This window comes from Aspergillus flavus, chromosome 4 (genome assembly GCF_009017415.1).
Source record: "Aspergillus flavus chromosome 4, complete sequence".
NCBI lineage: Eukaryota > Fungi > Ascomycota > Eurotiomycetes > Eurotiales > Aspergillaceae > Aspergillus > Aspergillus flavus.
This window is the reverse complement of record NC_092405.1, coordinates 2,214,421-2,224,416: the sequence shown is the minus strand read 5'-3', so window position 1 is coordinate 2,224,416 and position 9,996 is coordinate 2,214,421. Positions and strand designations below refer to the sequence as shown.

Genomic DNA, 9,996 nt, shown 5'->3' with positions numbered 1-9,996 from the left:
CCCCAATCCCCATTCTATCACACGCCAAAGAAAACCGCCCATGATCGTCCTCATATAATGTACAGTGAATAAGCGTCCCAATATGTCAAAAAGAAAATGAAGCGAAAGGATAGGCCGTGTCAAAACTTCAATCTGAAAGAGTCTGTGGAGGGTATCATCAGGAAATTCAGATCTCTTCCTCCGGGGCGAAATCCCATTTTCTGGTTGCCATCTTCCTAAGCCTTTTTCCGGGGGAGCCTGCAGGCGGAGCAGGAGAAAACATGCTGTCTGCAAGCTTCAACTGATCCATCCGTTGGAGTGCCATGTCAATGTCACTTTCGCGACCAAGAATATTGGAATTGCGAGACGGCTCGAGTGTATTTTTTGACTTGGACTTCTTGGTAGGAGACCGGCACATCAGTTCGCGTTCTAAAGATGTAACCTTGCTGCGAAGCTGGTCAATTTCGAACTCCAGTTCTTCCACCTTCTCGTCCCTAGAAGGCTCGGGATCTGTATGGACTAGGCGCATCTGTTAGTTTGACCGCAAATCATCTGTGGGATAGGGGAAGAAGTGGAAACAGTACCTTGGAAACCACGAGACAATAGTTCAATCTTCTTATCAAGGTGTTCATCATTATGACCAGCCTGTAATGATCAGCCAATGCTCAAAGTTATCTGTAAGTCAAGGTGCTCACCTGCTCCTCCAGAGCAACTTGCCACTTCTTTCTCTCTTCTTCCATCCTCTCATCCATTTCGGCCCAGCACTCTTCGCGCACTTCCTGCTCGATCATGAGACATGTTTCTTCACTAGATTTCAGTCTCATATCTAATTCTGCTCTCATGATCTCTTCTTCAGCTAATCTCACGGAAAGTGCCTCATTCTCCTTCGTCAGTCTGCTGATTTCGGCTAATGCTTTCTCGAGCTCTTCACTGGTTGCCATATTCGGTGTAGAGCGGTCGCTAGCAGAAGACTTGCGAAGTTCAACTGTAGCAGAGAAGACAGACTCAGTCGCAGATGGAGCCCGAGGCACGGTGACTTCCCGCGCAAGGGCCGAATAGCGCAGGATCTGCGAAGTTGCGTTGTAGTCTCCAAGAGGATCAGCGGTTACGACCATAATTGCCTTTTGCGGGTGGCGGTTGGGACCAGGCGCCTGGGTAGATGATGGGAATGAGTTTGAGAATAGTAGCTCGGTGAGCTTGCATTGTCTGAATGGGACCAGAGCAGTCTATGATAATTAGCAAGAATGACAGAAGGAGACGCTCGTAAGCGTGAAAGTGAATCGTACCTTCCCCTCTTGTATCTCACTCTGCATTTGTAAGCATTGACCGAGATACATCAGACTCTCGTTGATTTTGCCTGCCTCGGCCAGGGTAGATCCAGCCGTTTTGGCGGTTCTTGCACGCTCGGAGCCTGGAGCACGATTAGCATTCTTACGCTACTGCTCGATTTGTCACCTTACCAGCGAGATCTGCCACTGTAAGGGTGTTCCCCATCCATGTTTCTTCTCCCGTTCTCTTGTTACGCATCCTTCTCTTGACCTCGAGACAGAAGAATCCATGGCTCCGTGAACTGACACTGTTCGCGCCAGTACCCGTGACTTTGCGCTCAGTGAGTCCGACTTCTAAAATTGCCAGTGCCTCTTCGTAAGTACTGCAGGCTATTTTGCGTAGGCCCGCGACGACCTTCCTGTCGGGAGATCCTTCAGTAGATTTGAAAAGGAGGGGTCTCCGTCTGTCCTTCTGGTTGGTTCCCCCTCGCGACACGGTACTTCCTTGGCCTGGAACTATCGCTGGCGACAAAAGGTCAAAGATGCGATCATTATAGACTTCATACATTGACACCAGTACGATATATTCAGAGTTAGGGTTCAGTTCCAATGTGAGATGGCTAACATCGGGCGAACGAGGTGGAACATTTGGCCGTTGGGGCAGATTACGACGGGGGAAAATAATGGCAGGCGCCGGTTCCTTTAAGTTTTGAGATTGTTTAGCGCGATTCATGCCAATAAAGCTAGGTTGAGTGTATGAAAGTGCAAGTGAGAGTCCAGGGACCATTTGTCTGGGGCTCGCCTTAATGGTGGCATTTGGGATAAGGCGGCTCATGTGGTTCAAAGTTGGGGAATACCCATTGCGTAGGCCATACGCCATATTATGGCCACAGAAACGGCTTGGAAAGGGGGCTTGCGGGCGCAAAACTGAGGACCTGAGCAATTGGCTCTGGGGAGGGAAGCATACCGTCAGAGGGGTTTGAGCTCTGGAAGAGCTCATTGGGGTCTGTGCTCTAGAGTTCCTACCACGGTCGGCACTTGGGTCTCCATATACAGCTTCGAGAAACGTCTGCGCCGTGAATATCTGCGATTCTGACTGGTCCGACGACGCGACCGAGGACAGGAGGAGAGGGTGGATAGAATTGTCTGGTGGTTTGATTGTCGAGGCTAACGATTTAAAAATCACATCAAGACTCATCTGGGTGAGACCTCTTTGGGTTTTCGAACCCAAGATGGTGTGGCTCTGTACATGGCCGTCAGCACTGCTTCATATCTTGTTGCGTTTGGTCCCACCTTTCCACTTCCTGTCACACCTAATGTAGCGACCAAGCCATCTCTTCCCTCAAGCAACACTCCCCGTATAATTGAATCGAGTCCTGTGTCTTCGAACACAGTCAACTGAGAAGCCGACTCTTCAAAAACCTTGGTGAAGCCGAATTTCTCAACTGCCCGCTTTCTAGCATCGCTTGGCGGTTGCAGGATAATATGAGTTGCCGCTGGAGCTGGAGTTCCTTGGTCATGTTCAACAACATCTTGAGATTCTGGATACTCGACTGTTAAGCATCGTTCGGCCTGGTCATCTTGCTGAGAGATGGGCGGACGAAGGCGGAGGTACACCTGAAATAGTGACGATTGGGAGGGTTTCGCTGGATTCATAGCTGCGGGTCCTTGTCTGCCGATTGTTCACGTAAGAGGAGACACGACAGCAAGAAGTGGGTTAGTATCGCCGTCTCCACGTTGGCCTGGCTTAGTCGGATCGTTATAATGTGAAGCAGTTGATGGGTTTCCACTTTGAGATGTCATGCTGAGTCTGTCATTCCCCTTTAGGTTAGTGTCCTGTTGTCCAGGCAACTTCATCTTCACGAGCCGAAATGGGGTTGATGCCCCCTTCATCAGGCCGAAAGCCTCCATCCCTAGGTGCAGCCCTAACCAACACCACTTTTGTTACGTCAAAGAGCACACTTCATACTTTTGCCCGTTGTCAGGGTCTTTTTCCATGACTTGGAAACTCTCTATACGAGGTCTCACCCCGTGATAAGCCTAGTACCTACTCTAGCAACCTCCTTGGCTCAGCCCTGCTCGTATTCGCTAAGTGGAACCACAAAACGGATGGTGACCAGCGAAGTCCATAGGCCATGCATACGCCCGATAGATAATTCGATCTTCATTGACGATACTAGGGATTATAAGCTTCCAGTGTGATTTCAGATAACAACGAAGATGGCATGGAAAGTCAGCCTCGTTTCCAGAAAGTAACCAGTTTTGGGTAAGAGAAATTGCTTAGACTACTCGGAATAACTGAGAAAGAACGGTACCCACTAAATCCACCTCTACCACACCCTAGATTGAGGCTGATTTTGCGAGAATGACTGTGTCATTGGGCACTCATTGAGGCTTGTATTTGATCTGAACCAGATCCAGATCTACTTCCACTTTTCCTATTTTGGCCAGCTCGTTTTCGCTTGTGTCTTGTTGATAGTTTCTCGAGGGCCTGTTGTCAATATATAGATAGCCATAGCTTCATAGAACACCTCCCGAGAATCTGTATCATATTTATCTTTTTAATTATTGTCCGGGTCGTTGTCGAGTATCAGTAAATTGTATTTCTCTATCCGGATTTATATACCTTCACCGCTCAGGACTATGATCCATAAAAGGTCGCCCTACCGTATGTTCACCCTCCGACTTGCTCCCAACAACTGTTCATCGCTGACTTAACTAAGAGGAGGGAAGCCTCTGGTACTATGCGCCCAACAAAGGCGCGCCGATCGCTTTTGCGGTTCTTTTCGCATTATCTGGTATCATGCATGGCTATCAATGCTTGTATGTTGGACCCCCTGTATCACAGAGGCTCGAGACTAATTAGTATTGCTTTGAAGCAAATATAAATCATGGAAAGTAACAGGCCTACTACCCTGGTCTGCTTTACTCTTCACCGCAGGGTTCGTGATGCGCACCATTGGGGCATTCGGGCATTGGGACAATCTGGGTGTTTTCATTTCAAGCACTGTCTTCCTCTTAGCTGGGCCGTAAGTTCTCTTCATGGTATGTCAGTTATTGAAGAAGCTAACTGAGTGTCAGTCCTGTCTATGAGGGAGCTAACTTCTTCACTTTGGGCCGTATCCTGTACTACATCCCCTATCATTCTCCAATGCATCCAGGCCGTGTGTTCACCACATTCATTGCCATGGGTATCGTGATCGAGGTCATAACAGCAAATGGAGCATCATTGGTCGCCAATACCAGCAATCCCGAAAGTACGCAGAATACAGGCAAGGCTTTACTCAAAGCTGCCCTGATCTTGCAAATCGCATTGATGGCGGGGTTTGTTGCTCTGGCTAGCAAGTTCTACTACAATTGCCACCGCGCTGGTGTTCTGAACAGCAAAGTAAAGAGGGCCCTTTATGTGCTGTATTGCAGTTGCACACTCATCACCATACGCACGATCTACCGAACTGTCGAGTATTTCACAGCTGCAAGTCTGAACACTAGCAATATCGATGATATAAGTCCCATTCTTAAAGATGAGTGGTTCTTCTGGGTATTTGAGACTGTCGTTATGTTCGCCAACACCACTCTTCTCAACGTCTTTCATCCCATGCGATGGCTTCCTCGTTCAAACCGGATCTATCTGGCAACGGATGGTGTGACAGAAGTAGAGGGACCGGGCTACGAGGATCGTCGGCCATTCCTACTTACCCTTTTTGACCCTTTTGATATAGTCGGTATGATCACAAAGAAGGGAAAGAAGGAGAAGTTCTGGGAAGTTGACCACCAGCCATCGACTAGCGTCTGAGGTGTTAGGGTATTGCTTGATGGTTTGTGTTTTGTTTTGTTTTGTTTCCGGTTTCCTTTGTTTTCCTGTGTCGCTCTTCGAATACCATTGCGTAGATAGATAGCCTTATTTATGATCGACAAACTGAATTTGTGAATCAACCAGTCCGTTGGTGTACTATTATTTTCATGTCAGGGTTCTGGAACGTTGCACTATAGTTCATGTTTAGTCCAATCAAAATGCAGGGTTGGGTGGTTGGGTCTGCACGGAAAAGCTACCGAGCGCCGCGCAGGAACCACATGGCCTTTTGGTACGGGCAACATTGAAGGACACATCTCCCTTTGCCCAACCGGCTGACAACCACCCACGACCAGCCGTCTGTTGAGCAAAGTGTGACACCACTGATACGTCCAAGTGAGCGACATTTAATCGGAAGTGTTATTTCTCCACACCATCATTACTTTCCAACATCCCCTCCGTCGAACCTCCGAAGCTTCCTCCGCCGCGATCATAGGCACTCTCAACTACACCGTCAACAAACGATTCGAACCAGCATCTTTATTCTCTATCATTCGGTGACTGAATTGGTATCGTCTGTCCGAGTAGGGTCGCCAAAATGTTGTCGTTTCTCTCGTCGAATCTATCCAATGCCCGGCAGTCACTTGCCCAGGTACTCAACTTCGCGCTGGTGCTCTCTACTGCATTTATGATGTGGAAAGGTCTCTCCGTGTTCACCGCATCCTCGAGCCCTGTTGTAGTTGTTTTATCCGGTAGCATGGAGCCAGCATTCCAAAGAGGAGATCTACTTTTCTTATGGAATCGAAGCCCGCGAGCTGAGGTAGGCGAGATCGTCGTCTACAACGTCCGGGGCAAGGACATTCCTATTGTGCATCGCGTCGTGAGAACATTCCCAGAAATTGAAGGAAAGACGAAGAAAGTGAAGGAGATTTCTGAGTATGCCCTGCCCTTTGTTCTCTTTAATGCATTAAGTGTCACAGGAATATCATCACTAACGGATCACCGCTTCCCCGTCTAGGTCCTCACCGATCCCCAACAATATGCTTCTTACCAAGGGCGACAACAACGTCGCCGACGATGTTGAGCTGTACGCACGAGGCCAGGACTATCTCAACCGCGAGGAAGACATCGTTGGCAGTGTACGGGGGTATATCCCCATGGTGGGATATGTGACTATCTTGCTCAGCGAGTACCCGTGGCTCAAGACAGCCCTCCTTGGAATTATGGGCTTGATGGTCATGTTACAAAGAGAGTAGTAGCACCTTTCTAGGATTGGAGTTCGGCAATGATTACTGTTGACATTTGGATGTTGTTCTTGGGAGATACTGATCAGCGTACTGTGTAGACGAGATCCTGTGCATGGATCGCGTGGGCGGGTAAATATAGCTCTAATAGTAACGCCCGATGCAACCCTGGGGCCATGGTACACCGAGAACAGCAAAGTAACGCGGCGATAATAGTACCAAATAGTCAGCTGGGTCCATTAGCAAAATTGAACGCATGGCCTTTGCCACCAAGAATTGTGCGCAAATGATTTTCAGCGGTGGAGGGTAATAAGCGCCAACAAAAAAGGGGATGGAAAGATGAAGGTCACCCATTCTAAATAAAGCAAAGATTAAACACACAAGGCCGCTCTGACGTCGACCATTCATTCAACTTTCCGCCCCGCTTGATCGGCTCGGCGGCCCCGCCGACTTGCTTGAGCTCGAGGATGACTCGACTTTGGACAACACACTCTCTTTAACGCTTGCGGTCCTTTCAACCCCTGCGTCAATCTTTAGTTACACTGGTTCTTTGACTTTGTATCAGTTCTGGGGTGTTCTTTATTCTTCGAACCAAGCTTCCCAGCTTTCATCATCTGACCCAGTAGAGCTCCGTCTATCCGAGAGCTCCTACCATCTTTTTGAATTTTCCCCTTCTACACTTGCTCTTCGGGCCTTTCAAAAACAATCTGAAACGATGGGTAGCAAAAGGATAGCCAAGGTATGCACAAGTTTCACGTCTCTTCCTGGGCAGAGCTCCCGGTGACTATTGACCGACCAGAGGGGCTAACAACCAGTGTACCAGGAGCTAGCTGAGCTCACGGAGTCTCCTCCAGAGGGTATTACCGTCGAGCTAGCGAACGAGTCGGATATCTACCAATGGAAGGTTTACATGGACGGCCCAGAAGGGTCACCGTACCACGTGAGTCTTAGAGATGGAAGACGAGTGCCTATTTGCTTTGATGTTAGCGCAGTGAAACACTGACCCGTACGCCCTAAATCAGAATGGCAGATTCCTAGTCAAGCTCAGTCTTCCCACCGAGTACCCCTTCAAGCCGCCATCCGTTTCGTTCGGGACCAAAATTTACCACCCCAATGTGACCAACGATGACAAGGGCAGCATGTGTCTGGGTATGCTGCGGGCCGACGAATGGAAGCCTAGCTCCAAGATCGCGGCAGTGCTTGAGTTCGCGCGTCAGCTGCTCGTAGAGCCCATGCCTGATGATGCTGTCGAGGGTCGTATCGCAGAACAGTACAAGAATGACCGGGCACGGTATGACGAAATCGCACGGGAGTGGACCAGGAAGTATGCGATGGCATAGGGTGGTTCTCTAGAAGCGCGATTACCAGAGTTGCCTTCGTGGTGCCACTCTCGGAGGGAGATTCAATGATCGGACACTACTTGATCTTTGAATGGTGAGGTACCTGGCTGGCTTTACGTTCAAGCTGAAAATAAAGACGACACAAGAGTACATATCCGCTACCGCCATTTATTTCTTTCGGACCAAAATCTCATTTGGGGGACTGTAGGGACAGGTTTGGGAGTTCTCGAGAATCTTCGATATCTATGCCATTCATTAGCATTGCAAATCTTTTCTAGGACAGGGTCTTACCTTGCTCCGCATGTGAATATGTCAGGTTAGAGCCATAGAACCACCCAAAGAAAACAGGGGTTTTTGCACGAGTTTATATGATGTACCGGTAAAGGGATCCGTAGATACATCACGGTTGGTAAGGAAAATTATGCTTAGGATCATCACCCTACTACGCCGCCAATTGTTGTAGCTTCTGGTGTACCGTAAGGGAGGAACACGTTGCGATCACTTACGGTTGCACATCCGATTGAACACACCATAAAATCATTTTTAGTGTGACCATCTCATAGAACAACAAGTCATGTGCGATCAACCCAATGATATCATACTCGGCTTAGAGATGGTAAATACCATGACCGGATTACGTTGATATTCCTCACAACAGCCGACTCCGAAGCAGATCAACATGATCTGCTGCAAGGATTACTTGTCTCGGGTTGAACGGGACGATATCTTCAGATATGTGATTCTGACGCTTGTTGTACAACCTTACGGAAGGGTGACTACCCGAACGAAGATCCGGACAGGAAGGTCAGTGGCGATGACGTGAAGTGGATCGGATATAACCGCCGGGTTTCCCTGGACGGATTACTACTGTGTATGCATCGAGCAATGCATGTATGATGGGGCCGTTCGGAGAAAACACGGCCTGGTAGCCTCAGCGGGCGCCGAAAGAACATGCGTCTATACTGCAGGCAGCCAAAGCCAAGGAGTTCTTGATGTGGAAAGTTGTGGGCGAAGCTGAGCCCTCCACCTACATGAACGAGGTATTGTCTCACAACGGGCCCCAGTTACCTAACGGGCCGTTTACGGTGGGCAAGGGACCATGGGGGGATGACATGGAACTATTTCCATTCAGTGTTTGAGAGAAACGTTGGGGTCCATCATCATGGAACAATGGTTCGGCGGCGACAGCGAATCCGAGATGCGGTTGTAAAACACGGGGTTATAAGAAGCGCCGTTGCAATGCATGGGAAGAACATCAGTTTGTCAGATATATATCAAAAATTGGATGGCTCCCCTCATCCTTTGCAGGTAGGTATGGCGTGTGCGTGCACTATTGACCTGTGTGCCCCCAACTAACGATGCAGATAGATTACATTGGACACACCAAATGCCGAGAGGCAGAATCTCAAACGCTCGGTTCGTTCCCCAGAAGAACACGGGTGTCAAGTAATGTCGAGCAGATTCTGCACTCTCAGAGCTAAAAAAGCTAATAATATCCATTTTGATGCAAGGTCAGGCAGTATCTAAGCGCTAACTATCGTGCCATCTTTAGTCATATTTCGAGCACTGTTGTCAGGATGTCGTTGGTTTGTTGGGGTACGAGCGAATCGCCCAATGCAACTTCGACCCACCGATCTGTTGCGTTCAGGTACCATCGGAGAACATCGTCTGGTATACGACGAATCTACGACGCGCCCGGCAAACGCAAAACTGATTGAACCAAAGCCTGCAGTAGTCTATGGACCGTCACTGGTTAAGCAAATCTCATTGTTCCTTTAACTTATCTCCGTATCTTTTGGGTATTTCGATTTGCGCCTATCCCCACCCTTTCTTCGACTTTGAAATTTACGCAAATTCCGAGTTTTCCACTCGAGAACACGGAAAGCCAATCTAACGAGGTGCCAAGCCGCAGAGAGGAAAAAGAGATTGGAAGGCAAATTTTCACTTTTCAGGAAGTCAATTCAACGAGGCGAGGAGTTAATCTACCCCCCCTTATCCAATAATAGTGATAACCGACAGACACCACTCAGCCGCTCGACACGACGCAAGGGTGGCTAACGGTGAAGTGATCTCTCACAACTTCATCAGCACAAGGGGGGAAAACCAACCGAAACAAATCCAGAGCAGCGGATTCGCGTCCTCATGTCGAAGATCGGAAAAGATCACCAAGCAGCACCACTTCCTCGAGGATTCGGGAGGACTAGGAAGACGCCGGCCTGTTCTTGGTGGCTTCTGAGGGTGGAGCGAGATATTAGGACCAACTTACCAAGTATGTTAGGACGATGCTAATTATCTGAGTCTGGTTAGGACCCCTTTGGCCGGAATCCGGCACTTCTCCACTTCAGAACAGGTGTGCTATTCCTGTCGGGATT

The 9,996-nt window shown here is 48.8% G+C and overlaps 3 protein-coding genes across 3 annotated transcripts; 2 read left to right on the top strand and 1 right to left on the bottom strand.

The window, feature by feature from the left end:
- Positions 1–166: 166 nt before the first annotated feature.
- Positions 167–2,903, bottom strand: F9C07_3972 (kinesin family protein; the record flags this gene model as incomplete). The annotated part of the gene is made up of 6 exons (XM_041291978.1): positions 167–498; positions 564–624; positions 675–1,205; positions 1,266–1,390; positions 1,440–2,490; positions 2,541–2,903. 6 exons carry the CDS (start codon positions 2,901–2,903, stop codon positions 167–169), a joined length of 2,463 nt encoding a protein of 820 aa, XP_041146240.1.
- A 683-nt stretch (positions 2,904–3,586) lies between these two features.
- Positions 3,587–5,341, top strand: F9C07_1534873 (RTA1 like protein-domain-containing protein). Its single transcript, XM_071508192.1, has 4 exons — positions 3,587–3,915; positions 3,971–4,070; positions 4,127–4,276; positions 4,329–5,341. The coding sequence occupies exons 1-4, from the start codon at positions 3,891–3,893 to the stop codon at positions 5,041–5,043; spliced, it is 990 nt and encodes a 329-aa protein (XP_071366445.1). The 5' UTR covers positions 3,587–3,890; the 3' UTR covers positions 5,044–5,341.
- Positions 5,342–5,638: 297 nt separating this feature from the next.
- On the top strand, positions 5,639–7,624 carry F9C07_2106543 (ubiquitin-conjugating enzyme/RWD-like protein; the record flags this gene model as incomplete). The annotated part of the gene is made up of 5 exons (XM_041291973.2): positions 5,639–5,976; positions 6,059–6,275; positions 6,850–7,023; positions 7,108–7,224; positions 7,307–7,624. The coding sequence occupies 5 exons, from the start codon at positions 5,639–5,641 to the stop codon at positions 7,622–7,624; spliced, it is 1,164 nt and encodes a 387-aa protein (XP_041146237.2).
- Between the last annotated feature and the right edge of the window lie 2,372 nt (positions 7,625–9,996).

Coding starts and splice junctions, on each gene's coding strand:
- F9C07_1534873 (XM_071508192.1), top strand. CDS start 3,891: ATGATCCATAAAAGGTCGCCCTACC. Junction 3,916..3,970: donor CCATAAAAGGTCGCCCTACC/GTATGTTCACCC, acceptor GACTTAACTAAG/AGGAGGGAAGCCTCTGGTAC. Junction 4,071..4,126: donor ATGCATGGCTATCAATGCTT/GTATGTTGGACC, acceptor ATTGCTTTGAAG/CAAATATAAATCATGGAAAG.